Below are 23,256 nucleotides of genomic sequence, written 5' to 3' on the forward strand. Positions count from 1 at the left end.
ATAACTGACATGGTTTTGTGGTAGATGCAAATTTACTAATTTTTTTTTGTGCATTATGATTCATATTTTCTTATAATGCAAGAGAAGATTTCTTGACGTTTTCTTATCATGGGAGGTGGGGGGGGGGAGGGGTAACTGTACACACAAATTATTGTTATCTATGTATCAGTATGACTTGAATAAATATTATATACTCATATTCAATCATTTTAAAGGTATGGTCTTAAAAAAACTTAATACTTAAGTTGTTTAGCATTAACTCAAGTTTAAACGGCTAGACACAGGACAGATATTTTTAAAATCAAAATTATGTGACAGCCAAAATAAAAGCAAGCAGGACTGTCCCAGACAAGGAAAAAATTTCCAAGATGCCTTATATGCTCATTAATTCTTTTCATAATAGAAATTCAGAAATTTTGAACATGCAACTATGCACAAATAAAATTCAAAATTAAGCAATAGCAGCTACATAAGTACATTGAAACCATAAAATAATATTCAAACATTTGAAAAAATATATACCTTTAATAGCCATGTCAGAACAGAATCTCTATATGGCACGAATGCTTTGTCAATGGCAATTTTTCCAGAAGCTTGGTCAGCTAATTTTGATATCACAACTCCTAACGTTGTTAATGACCTAGAAATAATATATATATTCAAAATAATAACTGAGACAGAAATGGCATTGAATTATATATCAGATATGAAATTATATAATAGAATTTTGCTCAATATTATCTTTAAAAGAAGAATCAAGATCAGAACAAAAATGTTTTTATGATTAACGAGCATATTATTTTTACATACATAAGAAAGTACTGGAATTATGTAATGGTTGAGTAATATGGTATTATGTATAAAAGGTTTTCTCCATCTTCAGGTATGGTTGCCAAATGGAACAGCTATAAACTACTTCAAAATGTCCCCATTGTGTTACACAATCAGTATCACTCGGTTGCCAACATTATCGCAGCTGCATCAGGAAAAGATTTGTTTTTTCCTACTTTAAGAAATTAACTCACTCAAGTTTTAAAAGTGTCTATATTAATTATTGGAAATGTGCCCAATGATTTGGACACTATGTACATCCCAAGTATTGTATATATTTTTTGTTTACTGAACTCAATTTTTAACTAGGGATTCTTCTTGGTTAGATGAGATACTATTTTTTATAAGATGGTAAGTAGCGTAATATGGAATATTATAAATATCATCTGAGTTGGGCTAGAATATCTCTTCAAGGTGAAAAGTTTAGTAGGGTAGAAGTGAAAAGGTATAGAAATACTGTGTCCCCCTGTTCTCTGTGGGTCCACCTTGACTGTTTCAGGGCAGAGAAGGAAGATAAGATCTGTGATTCTTGTAAACAGACTATATCACTGACACACCATAAAACAAACAACCAAACTTTAATTTTTTGTTGTCATAGACTCATTGAATCTTGCTTTTCATCAATTTGAATTAGTTTTCTTCATTTTGAACCCCCCTCCCATTTACCTGGCTAGTGCACATTACCTACCCATATAAAAGCATGGGTTTCAACTTCCTATTTTTAAAATTGAAAGAATATAAAGAAAAAAGTATTCCACAATATACACACTTCCTATTAGTGTTGACAAGTTTTTGCCATAGTGGAAAAACCATGGAAACCCTCTTCTCCCCAACAAAAATAGTTTTTAGTTTTTGCCAGTGGTAAAAATTAAAAGAATTCAAAACTTAAATTTTATAAGGCAGGTTTGGAGAATCCTGACCTACTCTAAAAAGGTGAAATATTTAAAATAGTTCTTTTTAGCCTCATTTCATAAATGCAATGAATATAGAGCAGTGTTTTCTATATAGAGTTTGCCCAGGTATACCCTAGGTCAAAAACCGGGGGGGGTGGCTATTCCACAGCCCCCCTGGCTATTCCAGCATAGCCAGGTGACTGGTTAAACAGTTTTTCTCAAGATACACACCATTTGCATGAAGAGCTCTCATCCAAGTGATATATCTCTTCAATAATATTAATAGAAATATGATAAAAATGAACAGTGTAAAATGTATTTATCAAAATTGTAGTTTTAATGATTGATAATTTACCTAACACCCATAATGTAACATGTAGGCCTATTTTTAATTTTTTTAATTAAATTTTTTCTGTTTTTTACACTTTTTGCCAATGAATGATTTTTCTAGAAAACCCCAACCTTGCTTCTTATATTATTCAAAATTTGATAAAAGCATCATTTCCAACAAAGATAAGTTGAACATAATCAATTAATTATTCATTTTATCTTTTATAATTCCCCTTGAAACATGAACCTCTCTCTCTCCCTTCATTACTATATAAGTGCAGTAAAGCCTGTCTAAGTTGAATGCCTACAGTTCCATTAAAATCTGTCCAAGTTAGAGAGGTATCCAAGATATAGAAGTACAGTTTTGTGGACATTCTGTATTATAGGATTATGGTTGGTTCTATTCAAAACTGTCCAATGTAGGGAGGTGTCCAGGATACAGAGTTGTCCAAACTGACAGGTTTTACTTTATTAGCTTTTTTTTTCTAATTTCATAGTCAAGTTTCTATAAGTAATAAGTTTGATATTGTGATAACAAAACAGAAGCAAATTATTCTCCAAGTATGATAAACTAACCTAAAAAAACTTATTTTTCTATTTAATTATAATTATTTTAAATTTCACTACTATACATTGATGCAGTAAATCAGTATTATAATAAGTTAAATAATAAAATATAGTCTTTAATATAATGCAGTTTCAAATATAAGTTAACTTGTATTGTTGATAAAAGAGAGATTTTAAAAACGGAAAGGATAACAGGAAAAATGCCACGCTGTTTAAGAGCACAGTTTTAATAATGTAGAATGAGGAAGCTATAGTGTATTGTAACTTACTTGTTGATGTTTGAACCCTCTTTTAACCTTTCTCCAACTGCTCCAGTTTTGTTGGCTCTCTCACTTCCAGCTAAATCAACAAGACTCATCTTTGAAACTTTCTCACCAGTTACCTGAAAACAAAGTTATGAACATTTCTAAAACTGTTTAACATGTTAAATCCATCACTTACATATGAGAGAGTTGCTAGTTCTTTGAAAAAATAAAATAATAAAAAAATCACACAAGATATTAAAGGTGAAGCTTCAATCAACAACTGTAAACATATGAAAACACAAGCTCTTAACTATCTGCACCATTAAACACTTACTCCACTCTGTATGTCTGTGACTGCACATGTCAATGTTATAGTAAAAACAGCATGTGAGCGGCTGGACTCACTGTTCATGTTTGTGGAAGCAACTGTTCTAGATTTATTGCCTTCAGTCATTAGGTTACTAATTTCCTGTTGCAGAAAAAATAGCAATCAAATCCAGAAATAGAATATGAAAGTGAATATCAACAAGCAGTGGAAAATTTTTTCTACAAAAGTATAAGCACTATATTTTGACATTTGATATTTAAAGTTCTGATATACAAGTTTGAGTGACTAACTAGATTCAACCATACATCATCCCTACATAAAGGTTAAAAACAAAAATAATTTTTGAAATTGTTAGCTGATTATGTGGTTTTTCAGCGTACTCCACCCCCTTTGTATTCTACTGCACACTCATAGAATAATCAGACTGAGTCTGATTGATGAAAAAAAAAAATTGGTTCATCGATTGAAAGTTCATGATGAATATGTTAAAAAGTACAAAGATATTCATACCAAGAATTATAAAAAACCTTCAATCAACAAAATTAAAAGTTGCTGATTTACTTGGAAACATTATCATTACAACAGCCTTTCAGTACCCTGTGGCTTGTTATAACACACATTTTAAATTTTGCACTTTCTATTAACACAGTTATTAGATACTTAATATTATAACCTTTATAGTCACCAAGTATGTCTGCTTTTTTTATTTATTCCCAGACACAGGGATGATACAATAAAAGGTTACATTGAAACTCTTCTGTTCATTTACATTACTTCAAGTTCTTAGACATGGACAATGCTCCTTCTAATTCTAAGCTGCAAACAGTGAAAAATTCTCTACACACGTATGTTATCGTACCAGAAAGAGTATCAACAAGTCCATGCAGACAAAAAATCATGAAAACTTTCAGATATGGATTCAGACTTTTTCTAAATTAATAAAAAGTTTTCAAATTTTAAAGCACTTGAAACTATTACAACTTGTAGAAAATGTTTATGCATCAGTTTTTGTAACACTGTTTAGATAGAAGATATGTCATAAATCACTTGTGATGAGCATTATTTCAATCATTACTACATTGCAGGTTGAAAGTAAATGCTCAATCATACATTAATAGGAAAAACTTTGAAAAAAATTAATTGATTTGCAATACTTGATTACATAAATCCTTACCTCATAGGAGGATACAGCAAGAGAGGAGAGGCCATCAACATAGGGCCCAAGAATATTATGTTCACGAACCCTTAGATTCTGTCTAGTCCTGAAGACGGAATTTAAAAAATTAGTATCTAAGCTAAGTAATATATATGAGATGAAATTAACCATTTATCAACTCTGAAGGCAAATTAAATTAGAGTAAATATTTGATGAATAAAAAAAAAAATTCTAATTTGCAGTATAATAATATTACTGTTAAACCTTGATTTGATGAATTGGATGGGCTAAGCATTTTTATCCTCCTAAACATAGTAAGCACTTTACATCACGGTTTGACTGTAATTGCAAAGGATGTAGATAAAAATAATTAATAGTCATAAAGCTCAACAAGGTGGCTGATAATTAAAAAAAATGGCTGTTAAAAGCACCTGCCATTGAAACTTAAATATCAAACAACAAGTCCAAATATACATATAATTCAAGTTGACAATACATAAAATTAAAGTCTATAATTCAAGCTGAGTCTGTGAGCAGTCTACAGCCTCAACTATCCATTAGAAAATTAGTAAACTTCAGAAACAACCTAATGAAAAGATGGGAAGGATTTTATAAGCCACTTCTAGAGATATTTAAAAACTTAAAAAATCTCTATGTAGCACTTGTTGCAGAATTACCATATTTGTAAAAGAGTTTAACAAGCAAAACATGTTCTCGTAAAGTCAATAACTATATTCTCTAATTTAGTGAAGAAATGAGAATGGAATAGATCTGTTGGAGATGTTTAGATACCATGCCATGTGCAATGCTCAAACATTGAACAATTTTCTCATATGTTTGCATGGGATAACACCCCGGGTGGTGAATGCGAGAACTGCTTGTTTTTGCTCTCAATTTCCTTCTTATCCCTTCATTAAGAAGACACCCTAAAGTTTCATAGCTTTCTGGTGGGTACTTAAAGCTGTAGACAGCTGAGAATATGGCACCTTTTATTATAGAGAGATGCCCTGTATTTTAGTACTTCCATATTTTTGTATTATCAGCTTTAATAAACAAAATATTGTTTGTCTTCCCTAACTTCTGTGGGTGGATATTAACTAATAAGATTTACTTAAAAAGGAAAGAAAATTGCATTTTGAACTCTGAAAGCAAATTAAATTTCGGTAAATCTTTAAAGTCAATTTCAAAATATGTTTGTTTTCTCTCTTTTTGTTGTTGCGAAATACCAATTTATTCATTAATTGGATGGATGATTAATTGAGATGGGCTATTTAGAGCAAATTTTTAATAAAAATCAATAAGATTAGTTAGAGTAAATTTTGAATAGCTAGAAACAGACAGGAATATGTAAGCCAAAATTCAAAAAAAGACCAGAACAATGTTTCATGATCTAACCAAGCAAATGTCTCAAATTCAGTTCATTTTGTGTTCTCCAGATTCATGAAAGTTAATGATGTTCAAAAATAATAAACCTCAAAAATTCCAAATTGCCAATTGAACCAAGCCTGGAGATAAAAGTTACTAATAGTATATCTTTGCTGTATAAAAAAAAATCATATTTTATTTTTTTATTTGGAAATTTTATCTACTTTTCTAACATACTTTCCCACAGAAAAACACATATGGTACAACAGATTATTTTTTACAGAAGCGACAGGAAAGTTCAAACTACATTGCGATGAGTAAAAATAATAATAATTACCCTTTAGGATCCAGGAGATCATGCACTTTTTCATTGTAAATCTCCATGTAGGAAACTTCAACAGTGTATGTGCATTCATCATTTGTGTTGGCAACAACACGTTCAAACAAAGAATCACACATTCTTGGAATGAGACCTTTGTTATCTGCTGATCCCATCATGGTATATGACTTGCCAGAGCCTGAAATTGAAGTTGGTGTGATTTAATTCAAAAGAACTAAAATCATGAAAAATGTTTTCACAATTATAAAATGGAAGAACTTTTATATTACAGTTAAATATAACTATGTTCTGCTAACCAAAAATATACTGATGAGAGTTTTGTGCGAGACCTAAAAAGTAGTGTTGTCCTTACTTTAACCACTTTACGATCACGAGAGTAATATTACATCCAAACACGTGTGGAATAAATTCAAAAAAGTTCTGTGTTTTCTTTTCTCTCTCTTCACCATTATGAAACTTTATATAGTAACCCTATTTCTACCAAAAAGGTGCTTTTCCTTTCCTTCCTTTTTTCTATACTCCTGTTAATGAATTTTTTTCACACATATAATGTATCTTTCTACTTTACATGAGCACGAAAAGAGTGTGAGAATGAAAAGAGGGTGAGCGTGAAAAGAGTACTCTAAAAAAACTCTTATCCACCTTATCTCTATACTTTTCTTTCCTCTTTTTCTAACCTGCAGTTAGGTTAGTACAAGGTCACAAGATTTATCACGATTCACAAAATAGAGATAATCTAAATTCCTTGCCAAAACCTTGTATGTGAAGTGGTTAAAATATGCTGAAGCTTTTAATACAAAATTTTATAATGAACTAATAATTAGCATAATTTTGAATGACATAAAAAGTGGCTCACCAGTCTGTCCATAAGCAAAAACACAGGCATTGTAGCCCTGAAACGCATTATCCAGGATATCAGATCCCAAGTCTTGAAAAACCCTCTCTTGAGATGCATAATGAGTGTCACTTTCTTTGAAAGACCAGAAACAGTGATCAAAGGCAAAAACCTATAACAGGGGAAAAAAAAGAAGTGATAAAAGATGCCAAAAAATGGTATACAAAGATCACCAAAAAAACTGTTTTAAAAATTTTATCAAATTTCAGACACATAAAAGGATACTCATAGAAAAAAAAATCACATTGAGGAAAAAATGACCTTGAATTACCTTGGGTTTCTTTCTCCTGAAAAATCATTAACCAGAGCAGCACATGAAAAAATAAATAAAATTTGATTAATTCCAATGAAATAATAACTGAACTGGAAAAGATTAAAGAAAAAAAGAATAACAAATCTTAATCTACAAATATGCAGTGTTAATTGATAAAACTACATGACAGGATCTTTCATAAAACTGCTGGCCTGACCAACTCACCAGCATCTCAACACCTATCTAGCCGATTTGGGATGTCATGCAATATGCTGTGGAACAGGAAAATCCAGCTTCTCGCAATACAACAGAATTCTGTAAGAATTCTTAATACAGAAAATGAATTCTAGGGTCAAATTGTCCACACAATGCTTATACAAACACATTGAGAATTCATTCCCCGTATTTCAGCATTTAGATAGGTAAACTTTTTTTTTCACTTGACTATTTTTTTTACTGTATTTTCTAATATTGATCGGCAATTGATAATTTACAATATTATTGTATTTTCAATAGTTCAATTATCATAGTTCAAATTCACGCTGAAATTGCAAAACACATTTTATAAGCAAATACAATAGAGTACTGTACAACCACATAAGCATAGGGGACAAAAAAGTTTTAAAGCCTTTTTCCCATTTGTTGAGGAATTAATAGTAAAAATGTCTGAAAAAAAGGATGGAACAATAGTAATATAAAGAGGAAAAGAAGAAAGAACCGAAAGGAAAGCTTTAAGGCCTCCTCAAATCACAGCCTCCTCCTAGAACAGAATTTTACTGCCCACTCCAATCTAGAAAATTCCAGCTCTAGGAGAAGGGGGAAAAAGAATCTTACAAAGTAGCAAGGAAGGAAAAGCCACAAACTGGGCAGAAAAGCAATCACCACTTCCATAAATAAGGAAAGAAAAACTGCAGGTTATTCTGGAAACTAGCAAACTAGAGCGTGCTGTCTGGGTTCTTTCTTTCTTATTATTATTTTACTGTTCTTCTTGAAGGAGAGGAAAGAATTCTTGCTTTTAACCAAAAACGAGCACGAAAATTTTATCAAAAACTAGAAGCCCATCACTTTGCACACACCATGTACTAGCACAATTTCTTGAACTATTACGGTGTACGTGATACGAACTTGCGTGGTTGATATGATTGCTCTACCTATAAACGTTAACACAACGTTTCGACCTGAAAACATTCCCTATATAACTATGGAATATGTGTTGGTATACCTTCCCCTCGATAAAATTCTGGTAAAAAAATAAAATCGATAAAATTCTGGTAAACGCGACTGGGGGGGGGGGGGGGGAACTAGCGAGATGACCTTGGCACACATATTGTGAAATATCCCTACAGTTGGTCTTTCACTTGCGTTTGACAACTTTCCTTAACGAATCAATCGAACACGCTCTTTAGGAAGAAAAATTAAGAGGACAGGTGTGTCTCATAAAGCTACATATACATCGTTATAGATTTTTTTTTTTTATTCTTCACTCAGATGTCTTTAGCATCCGCTATATAATCCGATTGGCACATCAAATATTATGATGACTCATGATGCACGACGCAAGTAAACATTTGCGGGAACGTAAAGGCAGAAATGTCGATCTCACGGCATGAATAACGAGAAATTTCGATCGCGGAACATTTCATTGTATCGAAAAATAATACGCCATGGAAACAAAAATTCAGGTAATAAAACGGGGAGGGAGGTAAATTTCGACAACCGTGAAGGCCCCTACACACGCTCAGTTATACCTGCACAGGCCAAGTATGCAGGTATAACTGAGTGAGTGTAATGGCCATCAGTTGACATGCACAGGCGACATGAAGGGAATGGTTTTTCATTTCGTATAACTGAACGTATGTAGGAACCATCAGGTATAACTGAGCAGTTTCTTTTCCCCTTACGTACTGATAAACGAAGCTAAACAATGATAACTGAGTAATCTGTTTCGGAGACGGATTGCCTTTTAGGCGAATTTTTTTCTAATGGTGTAATTTTGACGATATTTATTTTTTTACAATTTCATATCAAATAAATAAATCGAAATAAAATTTCAGAAATATTTCGACCATTGCTCAAATTCACAATTTTGTTTCTGAAATCACTCTATTTTCAATAAATTTGCCCGAAATTATACACCGGAACACATATAAACTCTATATTCAAATAATGTACTATGACAATTAATTGTTTACTGATTTATAGAAGGGGTTCTTAATCAGGGCACTTGGAGAGATTTCAGGGAATCCGTGACGGATATACACGCGATGTAAAAAACAATTAACTTATTGTTTTTACATAGCCTATATACTGAATAATATTGGTGGCCTTATATTATTAACGGTGCCGTACCGTCACCTTTATTTTATTGGCACAAAGGGTCCGTGCAATTTCTATAATGTGCAAAATAATGAAACGATCTCGTGTGATTGAATTAAAATACAACCTCTGACAATAAAGTTCGGTGATTGAAGTCAGAACGGCGGATCTGGCAACACTGGCGAAGCAAAACGCTGCACATGCGTAGCGGCAGGTGTTGACCATCTGCCGCCACCGTTGTTCAGTTGAGCGTCGTTTGTGTTCCGTGAAAGACTTGTTTTACAAAGTGCTTGTTTAGTGCGTTGGTTCTTAACTGAGAACAGGAAATTGAACAGGAAAATCCACAAGGAATTTCTACCTGAGGGAACGACGATGAATGCTGCAAGGTACATTGAAATTTTGACCCGTTTCATGAAACGTCTACGCAGGGTACGACCTCAGTACGCACAACAAGGTTCATGGTTTCTTGTTCACGACAATGCTCGCCCTCACACAGCCAATATCGTCAAACAGTTCCTGGCAAAAATGGGGGTGGTGCAAATTGAACATCCACCATACTCGTCAGATCTCAATCCTCCGGACTTCTTCCTATTCCCACGACTCAAACTCGCTTTGAAAGGATAGAGATTTGACGATATTCCTGACATCTAACGAAACGTGACGAGGCTTTTGAACTCCATCCCAAAAGAAGACTTCTTGCAAAGTTTCCAGGACATGTATAGGAGATCTCAGCGGTGCATAGTAATGGGAGGTGACTATTTCGAAGGACAGTAAGGTAACTTTCGTTAACATTTCATCTACGTTAATGTTACAGGACTATTCACCGAACTTTATTGTCATAGGTTGTAAAACTACATTGAAGATATAAAGTAAATAAGCCGTAACCAGGAATTTTGTGATAGAAAGAGTAACATTACTTTGCCGCCCCTAATCACTGTAAAATTTGATGATTTTAGAACGGTATTTTTGTTCCTACCCCTTAACGTTTTCCGCTAGGGCTGTTGCATCCCTTTGAAGACTGGTTTCCAGTAAATACAGGTTCCATTAAAATCAGGTTTTACTGTACTTATAATTTCAGGGCCATGGTCTGAAAAAGACGTAGAACCAGCGCACTAAAATATACAGTAAAATACTCTAATAAGAATTAAAAGAATGCTTTTATATGTATACTCTTTGCTGACAAAAAAAAAATGCACACAGCACTCAGATCAACTGATAAGAAAATTTAATTTACTTTCAATACGTGTTAGCTTATAAGGGGTATACATATACGGAGAAGTAAATTAATAGAAGAATTCAATATCTACTTGGGGGGCGGGGATATTTACAATGTGTGAGAAGAATTCAGAAACGGTGTATTAACTACAGGGATACGCACTTATCTAACCTTATCTTGCTTCCTCTCTCTCAATGTGCAGGTAATCACGGATACGAATTTAGGAATTTTTCTGATTTCGTTCGTATGAAAAAATCCGAACTGATCGAAACACCACTTCGGAGAGATCGAAAAATGAAAATAATCCCCACAGATCACACACACCTAGAACAACACCATACTAAAGTTATCTTCAAAGATTGTTTCTAGTGTGGTATTGCCTAGAACCGGTTCCAGAAACTTCACCTGTACAGGTATAACTAACTGAGAGTGTGTAGGGGCCTTAATATTCATTCGCGAAGCTTCTTTCAAATTTTTTTTATTCATATGGGGAAAAAATGTTTCGTGTTTCCCTTAAAAAAAACAATTTACGGGAAACTTTGGGAAAATATTTCTCAATTAACACATTTTGTGCCGATCACGAAATGCGGTAAATGTATATTTAAACCTTTCTTACTCAGTGTTAGCTTTCAAACAAAAAAAAACCACGTAAATGTAAGTACGTGCAATATATCCCTTCATGCTTTGGCTACACAGAATTATCGGTAGCCGTGAATCATGTCACTGATAACCAGGGAGAATGCTAGTAAAATAAGCCGAAATCCATAAGCAACGGTTACATCAAAAATATTACAAAAATTGAAATAGCAATTAAAATTACGACAGACATAATTAACAAAAATAACCAGAAAATCAGTGAAAAAGAGAAAAAAATTCCCATTTCTTCCGCCGAAGCTGTTTGAATGAAAAATTTTTTTCTCAAACGACTCCCCATTATACAATATTTGCTGAAAGGAAATTCTATGCTCTTCTTTTTAAATAATATACAAATTAATACCTTCTGTGATACACTGTCCTTCAAAGAATTATTTTTTCACCCAAAAAGTTTTTTTTCAACGTCCAAATAAATAATAAGCTATAGTTTGATATCAATGTACAGGTTTGTGTGTAATAATAAGAGAAGTTCAAAGAAACTTCACGCGAAAAATCAAATCTTCAATATCAAGTTTGAGAAACTTATAACTACTTCAAAACCAAAACCAAATAAAATGGTAAGATCAAATTCTGAAAATCCGATTCGGAAGTACGAGAGACGAATAAACTTGCCACTGCACACTTCACAGCAGGAAAGTTTAATTTCGATCCGACTATCTTGGAAAGTATCTATCAACACACAAGCTGTCAGAAAATGAAATCGATATCTCAGCAAATAGTAATTTTAAAATATCCGGAACTCATGTGGAAATCGATGAAAACCACCGAAAACGTACACCTAAAGATACGCGTCGTAAAAAAAGAATTAAGTAATATTTTCATCACTCCACGGTATTTCTATGGAAGATGAAAAAAGAATCAGAATTTATATATAATTCTGCTTCGAAATAATAATAGAAATATCGGGAAAAAGTATTTTTAAATCTTATGAAGTTATATCAAGAGCAGGAACTTTGAGAACTATTTTTAAGAAATATGATTTTATTCTCCCCATCATACGCTATTCTGAAAAAGTGCCAAAAAAATTTAGTGATAAAAATAAACTAAGCTTTTTTTTTTAACAGCGGACCAAGCGCGAGTGCAGTCTGTCCCCGTTTTATCGGCTTCCTCTCGAAATCGGTGTTCCCGCAGTGTAAACAACCTTCGTGAAAAGAAATTGCGATACCCGTATTATTTTGTGTCCTCGATAACTCCTTTTTCTAAAAGTGTTGGCATCGAATTTGCGCAATTCAGTACATTATCAGCATTTTGCACAGTCAACCCCCCCTCCCCTTATCACTGATAAGAAATTTCAAAATTAATGATTTAAAAAATTAGAACATTCGAATAAAAACGCATTATAACATCAAGATTTCTGTATAGTCAATCATTGTTTCATATTCTATTGGTTTATGTCTCTTAACTAGGAACCTGTACAAATCTAAACAAGAAACTGCACAAACTTAATGTTACGGTTACAAAGAGGGCAAAGGGTTTGAGTCTCATGAACATTGGTTAAATGCTGATGGAAAATGAATTGCAAACAAGTCGTCGACTGCTGGAATCAGAAAATGCAGAGCATACATTATATAAATCTCAATTCAGTTATCGAAGTATCCGCGATATTTCAGCGAGTCACACAGGTAGAAAAACCTCTATCGGAAGAAATATCATACATCTGGGGAAAAAAAGAAGCGGAATGGGATGTAATTCTGACAGAAACATTTTTTCTCCGATGTTTTACATGTTTTTTTCAAGAGGTTTCTCATGCATATTACATACGAGAGATTTTGAAATTTATGGTATGATGGCGTAAGGTTCGAATTTTTTCCCCCCTCCAGAGAAAAAAGTAAAGACATCAGAAATGGTATTGCTTTCGAATGATTGTACTGCAATGCGACATAAGTTAGATTGTGACGGTAGCAGAGATATCTTGTCAGATGCATTCAGTTGGAATAATCCGAAATTCTTACCAACAAAAGGAATTTCTCGCAATTTGTTCTTTAGTCGAGTAAGTTTGTAAACCATTTCTTTTTTTGAATTTAATAGTTTTATACCAATATGGTGGATAAGATAACAAACGACCTAGTCAAAAGAAGCTTTTCCATCAAACACCATATAGTCAGTTATTTACAAATCCATAAATTATTTTATTTCATTAACCAAAATTGTCGTTTTATAAGTACAGATGTGGTAAATGGAAGAAAACCAAGTAGAAATCACAGTGAACCTTTGCTATCGAAATATACTTAAGAAGTACAATGGAAGCGACACATCGCCGATTTACTTCATAGACGCGAATCTTTTTTTTTTTATTGCTTTCAAAATCATTTCCGATTCAGTACACATGTGCAAGAGGGGAAAAATTGGCTTATCATACTTAAAATGCTCTAAAACAAGGATGCAAAACCTGCAGTCCGTCAAGAGGTTCCATCCGACCCACGAAAAGTGTTCCGGAAGAAAATTATCAATACATACAACACGCTTAGGCTGACCACATTTACATCATTAAAATACGGGCAATCGGGATTCATACGAGGTATCACCAATTACCACAAAAAAAAAAAATTTCAAGCGCAAGTGAAGTTGTCAGTTATTACAAAAAAGTGTTAAATGCAAGTAAAGTTGCCAATTACAGTCAAAAAAATTGTAGAAGGCAAGAAAATTTGTCAATTACAAACAAAACAATTGCCAAATTTTGAGTGTGCTTGCATATGACTGACAAAGGCAAGTTAAATTGGCAATTATAGGCAAAAACTGTCAGAGGAATTAATTTACAGTCATGAAAATAATGTAGTTTTTTTTAAACATCCATTAAGTTAGGAAAAAAATGGGACACATTTCGTGAAAAAATTGGGACGACGAAACTTAGTGGAATGTCCCGTAAAATTACAAGTCACATGATCACCCCATATATATACAAATTTCTTGCCCACGAATGGCAGAATTACAGCATATCTCGCCCGCAGAATGAAAAGGTTGTGCATTACTACCCTTAAAAAAAAGTGGGGGTGCTAGGCATCAATACAGATAGTCTTCACTATAAAGTTTTTTTAAACTTTCATTAAGTCTCGTTAAAAATAAGGGGACAAAATCGGACACATTTTGTGAAAAAGTTGGGACGACGAAAATTATAGTGGAAAATCCCGTAAAATTACAAGTTTATTTTACTGCTAAGAGTATATTTATTTTTTTATCCCTCTGATGGCCGTATTCACCGACAGTGTTTAAACTACAATGGCAGGTTAAAGGATTAGCGATCGACACGGATTGGTTAAAATCCTCAGTTTAACCAATCCGTTTCGATTTTCAATCCTTTCACCTGCGATTGCAGTTTAAACTGTGTTGGTGAATACGGCCGTGAAGAAACTACCTCCAATCTCTATCTTACCCAATGATGAATTCAACTCACTTTACGTGATCATTTTGCGGAACCAATTAATCGCGTAAAGCGAGGGACACCTGCATTTTCATGGCGAAGTGTTCCCAAAGGATGGATGTATCCTGTGGGAACGCTTCGATACCTCTGTGAGATATGAAGCAGGGTGTGTCCGATATCATTCAATATTCAACACATTTTCATGGATGTTATACATGTTAAATGCTAAAAAAAGTGTAATCATAATTTTTTTTATATATTTTCATTTACTGTACATTTGAATATTTTCCAACTGCAACGTATTTTGTTGTGTCACTAAAACTACTATATTTTTGATAATCTACACATGCATGTTCTTAAAATTTAAATGCGGAACAACAAAGATGATCAACTATGACTTTAGATACAAGAGATTAAAAATGATCTACTTCGACTATCCACTGGTTTGTTTACTTGTCCGACATCAGAGAAACACACAACATTAAGTCAATTCCACAAATGTGTAATTTTTCTTATATTAGTCTCCAGGGAGGTAAAAAAAGTGTCACCATGTGAGAAACTCGCAAAATAAGCAAGATTCGTCGTCGAAAGCGGAGAAGGGTGTAAAACAACTTCCACTTCGCTGCCACCAAAGTAAATGGTGCGTTCAAGCTTTGCGATTATAGGAGTATAACCTAGGAGGGGTAAGGTTATTTCTTTTTCTCCGCATTACCTTATAACCATGTCCCGAAAGAACGTACCTGACATACCCTCCTACACAGCAGGACTTTTAATGAAAGATAGGATTTCTCTTGAGGGAGGAAATAAATGAGACGAAGTGGGCGGGGCAGTACGACATTTCCAATTTTCTTTCCCGAGTACTCTTGTGAAATGAACTGCAAAAATGTGAGAAACAAAATTAGAAGAAACAATCTTACTGCTATAAAAAAAAATAACGTACCGCATTACACGTAGCAAAAACTGCTACACAACGTATAATATTGAAGGTAAGAGTGAGTGTAGCTATATTTATTACGTCTTTGAGAATTAAAAAAAAATTGAATTGAAAAATAAAAAAGAGGGGGGGGGGCAGAGAAATATTAAATAGAATGCAGTGAAACCTCGCTACAACGATACTCGATATAACGATAAATTCCTCTACAATATATATTCTCAACTCATGACCCGCGGGTGAAATGTGGCCCCCGGAGTTATCTAAAGTGGCCCGTGACCACAAACCTAATTTTATAAAAATGAAATAAGTAGCACATTTACAGATTACGAAAGAAAGCCGTATCATATTTACTGATCCCTTGAGCGGAACTACCACGAGCCGCTTAAATGCTCTGTAACTGTGCCGCGGGTCACTCAAATATGTAAATATGACACGTCTCCTTTAAGTGATCTTTAAATCGGCACAGTTCCACATATTCTCGGCACAATTACAGATCACTTAAGTGGCCCTGGCTCTCGACACGTTTTCAAACTAATGAAGTGGCCCGTACTTTCCTAAAGGTTGAGCACCCTTGCTCTACAACGATATTTTTTCAAATCTTGTTTGGAATTTCCTATTGTGGCCATGAAGCCCCCAAGGACCCCTACGGAGCAGAGGCTGTGAACCCACTGTCTTGAACAATGGAATTACTCACCCAATCCGGAGAAAATATTCGTATATGTCGGCTGTAAGTGCATAAAAATACTTTTTGCAAAATTTTATTTAATAAATCGAACTTTTGAAAAATTTGTTCAATAAGGACCTGTGACTTTACACCTCTGTAGTTCAAACATTTCTATTGTATTTCTTATTTTAATTCTTACCAACAAATTTAATAGTCTCGTCTATTAGTTATTTTTTAATTCAGGTACTTTTGACACTTTTTCAGTAGAAAACAGGGCGTAAAAACATTCTTCGGATTTTTTTTTTTTTTTTTTTTCATTTTCATTATTACGATATACAGTTGTATGTCATATTATTCGTGTCTCAATTTTTGTTTGGACTTTCAACTTTAGGATTCTTTAGAGAAAAAATTTATTAAATCCTGTCTGAAAATTTTCGCGACACACCGGTTGAAAAACCCCATATTTACTGCATTGAAGCAGAAAATCATGAAATGTGATATAATCTGGTTTTCTCTGGATGCATCTCTCCTTGTAAGAACAGGTGACGCCAAAAGTCGTCTTTATCGGAAGCTTTGATGTGGCAAATAATTTCTCAGCATACTCGATCGACCAGTATTTCAAACGATTCCTGGAAATTTCGCATTTGTTAAGATGTATTTCAATATGCTGATGTACCTATACAGGGTGATTTTAATTAAAGTTTCCATACTCTGAGTGTTTTTCTCAAAAACCACTTATCAGAATACAGCCAAATTTTTTAGGATATCTTAATAAGACCATGGGGCAGAGATTCATGAAAAAAAAATCAATTTTCGACCATCAAGTGAAAAAGTTGTGATTTTTATTGCATTTTACATTTTCCCATGGTCCATGTAGCGTATATACGAGTATATCAAGTTTCAATAAAATACGTCGTCCAAAACGGGCGCTACATAGGTGGGAGTAGTGCGAATACCACTCCGATCTATGTACCAATGTATGTACGCTATATGGACCATGGGAAAATGTAAAATGCAATAAAACTCACAACTTTTTTACTTGGTGATCGAAAATGGAATTTTTCTTCATTTCATGAATCTCTCCCATGATCTTATTGAGCTATCTTAAAAATTTGGCTATATTCGGATGGGCAGTTTGAGAAAAAATACTCAAAGTTCGAGAACTTTAATTATAAAAAATCACCCTGTGTGCTTTTGAAACCGGCTGTTTTTAATTTTCATTGATTTAGTCCTTGAGTAAAATACTGTTCAATCATTCTGTAACGGCTTTATCGGCTTGAGATTCATATACAAAAAATTTGAGATCAAATGTTTGAGTTGTTATTTAAGAAAAAAAGATGATTGGCTATGAATAATGTCCACTTTTGATACAGGCTATAAGTAAAATAGAGGTCCAATTATTCGAGCATCGATTAATTGAGTTCCGGAACATTCAAGGAACTCTGCTGATAAATTTATTTTCAAATTCACGAATAGCAAAATGCCTTGCGTCGCGCCATACTGGTTCACAGAATGTCTCAGCCCATAGGTCACAACATGGAGAAAGCACTGAAGGGGCTTAAAATTGCCAGTCATCCCGTAAATACGGGATTCATGTACATGCGTGCACAGATGAGGGGAATGCAATGCATCGTCATATAGAGCTAGGAGCTAGGATTATTATGCCCTGAAAACACAGTGTCGCCACGGATTGGTTTAAAAACTTGAAATTCATGTTTTTTAACCAATCGGTGGTGAAGTTGTATTTTTAGGGCATAAAAATCCATGGCTCTAACTCATGAACAATTGAAGAAAGGACCAAATAGCCTGGGTCTCCCGGCGGTTCCAGCACCTATGCCGCAAGGTAGAGACCTTGACCAGTTTTCCGAAATGGGAGATACTGCATCTTGGGGGAAGGAAGGGTTGAACGACCGTAACCGCGAGGGTTGTCAGCTGCAAGTGGCGATGCCGTTCGCTCTCCGAGGCACGCGCCGTACGAAGTACGGTCTACAACAGTGATTCCCAACGTGGGCCCGATGGGAAGTTCCAGGGGGCGGTAGAAGCTACGGGTATAACATAGGATTCTATGGGTTAGATTGCATTGGGGGGCGATGGGACAAAAAAGGTTGGGAAACTATGGCCAACAGGAACCAATAACGCTATAATTAATATAATATCAATACAAATATCAATTATTATTAATTGAACACTTATTATTACATAAATATTAATTATTTTTCAAATCAGAATCAATAATTTATTTTTATTTAATTTTAAAATCCACGCTTTTTAATTCAATTTAGTCACAGTTTCATATGATGTCACATGGAGCTATTTCCAGCGTTCCCAGAAATTCGAATCGCAGATTCTAGAAAATCACACAAGACCCCCAAAGCAAGAATATGCCGAAATCTGCGACGCACGTCGGCGAACAATCAGTGCCACTGCAGAACAATCTGGAAGAATTGTAAGGAAAAAGTGTAAAAAACACTATTATGGGAATTTTTTACTACAGAAACATTTGCACTCAGCCGGGGGCTCGTTGCAGAACAATGCAGAACATTCTACTTTTGGGGCTTCTAACATTCAAAAATTTGGTGTCCCTCGAATTTGGCGGCATGCCGGCTTATGCGGGAGAATACGGTAAGTCTGAAGACAATGCGTACAAGTTTCTAGACAATGTGACGAACGTAACCAAAGCACATCGACTCGACAGCTTTATTGTCGAAGTCGAATGGAAAAAACAAGGCTTTCATTTATAGCGCAATTTAACGCAAAAAAAAAAAAATTAAAAGTGCGCAGAAAATATTTAATATGCGTTTTTCCACGAACGACGAAAGAAATCGTATTGGCATGAGTTTCCCATCAACTAAAACCGATCGACGATTATGGTTTTTAATCGTTGTGAATGTTTTTCTCTAGAACCAGAACGCATACTAGATTTACAAATTATTGAATTGTATTTAGTTCTTCACACACACACATTTCTAATTTGAAAAACTTTTTTTTTCTGCATCGAATGCCACCTTACACTTACAAGTTTAAACAAGAACTCAAGCAAAGTTTTCAAGTGTAAACATACTCGTATCACAAAAAATAAAATGAATAAAAAGCCAACCAATCAATAAAAAGGTAATTCATGAGCCACAAGTGTCTCATTATATTTGTTAATACTTCGGCGAAAAAGCATTTGTAACAGCGGCGCTAAAACTGCGATATTTAAACATCACATCGATTATTTTTGAAAACATTTTTCCAACATTCTAATAATTTTTTTTTTTCTGAAACGGAAAATCCCAACGAGTTAGAAAAGGCTGAATAACACGTCTACCTTCCTCTCATTGATTCTTACATAAGGACATAAATTATAATCTGGGCTATAAATTCCTTCACGTAATTATTGTCTATTACAGGTAGAGATAAAGAATCGATTAATAGATGAGCGAAGAAGAGAGATTTATCGGCCTATGGGGAAGGCGAAATGTCGTTCCGGAATAGATTTATGCGTGTCACTGCAATCGCTATTAAATGCGAAACATTCGGGTGAATTTCAGGAGAAAGCAATTTCAGAATCGGTGTACACGATTCGTATTATACAAGACATTTTCGTCGTCGATTTCAGAGCGATCGATAAAATGCGAGATGGGAAGGTTCGTGTAAAAGTGATATTAATAGTATAATCAACGTCTGATATTTTATTACAACAGGTCGGATCATGACATATTCGACCTCAGTATTTTTTCCCTCATCTAATACATACGTGTGCGAAGTTAAATGAGTTTGATCGAACCGAGGAATTTTCCACCTCAGGCTCTTAATGAATTTACATACACATGTACACGCTTGTTTCAAAAAATGAGAACGTACCATAAACTTATGAGCGCAATTCATGAAATACTTAAGTTAGAAAACCGAAATTTACAGCATGGCAGAAATTTGCATTTCCATCTTCGAAGAGGATCTTCTTCAGGATATCGGTGGCAAAAAATTTGCATAAAGTATATTGACTGCGTTCTAGAATGCCAAATTACTTCTTTGTTTCAGAAAATTAGAATGCCCCAAAAATTGTTTAAAAAAATTAGAACATTTGACTTAAAACGGATCATTACATTAATAATTTCATGCAAATTCAAATCAACTTGATCGAATAGGCGTTGTATGTCTTCTTTGGTTATGCATTTAAACCCAGAATGTGTGTGTGTGTGTGTGGTTCAATCTTCGCACTGCGGGTAGAAAAACTGGACATTCCTGCAAACGCAAAATTGCATGTGCATTTGCTTGGACAGTATTAGAAAAAGCGTGCTGAATCACACGAATACACTATACTATGACCATCTTTTGCCTTCATGGATTTTATCGATTGGATTTTGGGTTTATTGGCATGGATTTTATAAATCAAAACATATCTATGATACAAATCTGGATTATACTTCAACCACGAATCCCATTGTCGCTATTATAGAGCCGGTAGCAGCCTGTATGTAATTGATTGGTTTTTTTAAGACTCCACAATCTCTTGATAGGATCAGCATCAGGTAAAATAATCAGATGTCACGAAACTGCCAAAGTATCGATGATGTTTGATAGACATTGCCGAATTCTTGATCCAATCTGCATTTTCCATTTTCAAACGAAGTCAAGCTGCTGCAACCAAAAAATAGAGACCAATAAATCAGCAGAATTATCGGATGGAGGTTCTCCATCTTTTGATTCCAGGAGTTGAAGACTTGTATGAAGATGAAAATTTGTTTCAATAGTACAATTTGCATCTCGATTTTATAATAAAATGACATTTTCTGTGAAAAAAAAAGTCGGGATAACCAAAAATACGGGAATGCCTCTGAAAATGCGGTTCATGTGGTCACCCTATATATACAGGGTGGCCACAAAATAACTTTGCCGATACACGAGCCCTAGCAGCCGTATAAATCAACGAATGCGAAAATTTAAGATATAGGTATCATGGTTTCGCGATTACGGAAGCAGACACAAAATTTCGACAAATTCAAATGGGAACACTCACTTTTATGCATTGCTATGTGATCGGCTCAGTGAAAACCATGGATGGCATGGGAACGGTACCTATAGCACCATAAACGCCGGCGGAGTACGCAGACAAATAAAGATCTCACAAAGGAGTAGTGCCAAAGCCTCCTAGATACTACTTCTAGGAGGCTTTGGTAGTGCGCTAACCCCTATGCGGGGAATTTCCAGCGGAAGAAATGTGATCTGCATTGATTATTTCCACGTTTCTTTTATCTACGTGTAGGCCCGGCATTTTCTGTGCTACAGGTACCGTTCTATCGCAAATTTATGGTTCCTCACTGCGCCAATCACTTTCCAATTCTAGAGTGAATACTCTGAAACCACCTACATCTCGAAAATAGGGTTTTTTTTATGGGTTTTAACTCACATTCGTTGATTTTTGAGGCCGATTGATGCTTGTATGTCGGCAAAGTTATTTTATGACCATCCTGTACATATACCACTCTGTGGCCCGCGAGCGATAGCAACATCTCATATCTAGCCAACCGACTGAAAATGTTGTACAATCCTGATTAAAGTATACTCATTTCGAAAACAAATCATTAAAAAAAGTTCTGACTATTTGAACCACTTTTTTACAATGGTGGAAATTGACTATGAAACGATTTACTTCCGGTGTAACTCGATGTGAATTAAGGAGCGAAATAACTACATGAACTGATGAAATTAAAAATGAATGGCGTTTCTTTTACGAAATTTCGTAAGGAATATCAATAGTCCAAATGCAGATTTAAAAAGAAAACTACAAAACTAGAAGTAAAGAAACGAAATCGGTACAATTCTATAAGTGAAGGTTAAGACAATTCTTTTTTAAATTCTTTAATCTAATAAGTTTAATAATTAATGGGGAATGAGTTTTTTTCCCCCGTACAGCAAACTTAAAATTGCTGAAATTTTGAGGCATCAGAAAGTTTTTTTTTATCCCATACGAGTTCTAAGACCATTCTCATTTTGCTTCAATGATTTGATTTTAAAGAAAAAAGGAACATATTTGTCAATTACTCGCAATGCTTCGCACTAGAAGAAGCTCGTGTGTTTACGAGCAGCTCAAAACTCCTTTGGGAACATTTCCTTTAATAGAAGACCAAGAATAAAGGTTTACAAGTCCTGAAAAAAACTCCGGAAAAAATTACTTCTTGGAAAAAAACCCCTCCAAATACAGTGGTGTGAGTAGGAAGTTGTCTACTCTCGTACGCAGGCTGTCCTTCTTCCGTCGACTCTTTTCCTCTGATTCTCTTACTTTAATGCATCGTCTCAGGGAAGAGGTCTTTCCCCATCTTGTAGAGCAAGAAAGTGGAAGTGTAGGGAAAGGGGTGTGAGCGCCTCCTACTTCTAAAAGATCGATAATATGGATCCAAAAGAATCCACGTGAGAGTGAGTGAATGTATGTATATGTTCCTATTCTGAAGGACGAGTCTTCTCCCTTCTTTGAAAGAAGGATCCCGAAGAGGGAACTCCGCCCAACAGAAAGCCAGCAAAGAGAGATGAGGAAGGGAGATTGAAGGTAAATGGTGACTGGCCAGTTGAAATAAGGGCAGTAACGTGAAGACTGATCTTTATGAAAATGAGTTTTTGCAAAGGAAATATAGCGGGAACGCGTTGAAATTGATTCTGCATGGGAATGATTGATGAAAAAAAAGCTCTACTCCAGGTAGTTGCTAAAAGAGAAATTGTAAATAAAATCTAAAAACATCTGAAACATCGAACTTCAAAACTACAAAATTCCGATCGTTTTTGAACGGTTTACTATTATAGAAGGCATATACGCTGGGCTATCAAAACAAGCTCAACTTGAAATAGATGCATCAGCAAGAAAAAATTGATTAGTAAGAGAGAAAAGAGAAATATTTGACTTAAAACTATGTATAGTACGATTTCAATGGGGG

The 23,256-nt window shown here is 34.5% G+C and overlaps 1 protein-coding gene across 3 annotated transcripts in view; it reads right to left on the reverse strand.

Moving 5' to 3' along the window:
* LOC149079002 (kinesin-like protein KIF13A) overlaps positions 1-23,256 on the reverse strand; it is a 144,217-nt gene that overhangs the window by 80,531 nt on the left and 40,430 nt on the right. For all 3 annotated transcript variants that reach the window (XM_089241253.1, XM_089241254.1, XM_089241252.1), the window contains exons 3-9: positions 7,222-7,237; positions 6,912-7,062; positions 6,053-6,233; positions 4,369-4,456; positions 3,201-3,335; positions 2,891-3,003; positions 523-640 (exon numbers count right to left, since the gene is read on the reverse strand). In XM_089241253.1, coding sequence (XP_089097379.1) covers positions 523-640; positions 2,891-3,003; positions 3,201-3,335; positions 4,369-4,456; positions 6,053-6,233; positions 6,912-7,062; positions 7,222-7,237 — 802 coding nt within the window. The remainder of the gene's footprint in view (positions 1-522; positions 641-2,890; positions 3,004-3,200; positions 3,336-4,368; positions 4,457-6,052; positions 6,234-6,911; positions 7,063-7,221; positions 7,238-23,256) is intronic.

Source organism: Pholcus phalangioides, unplaced genomic scaffold (genome assembly GCF_987345545.1).
Source record: "Pholcus phalangioides strain wild (caught in Gottingen) unplaced genomic scaffold, Ppha-v1.0 ptg000013l_1, whole genome shotgun sequence".
NCBI lineage: Eukaryota > Metazoa > Arthropoda > Arachnida > Araneae > Pholcidae > Pholcus > Pholcus phalangioides.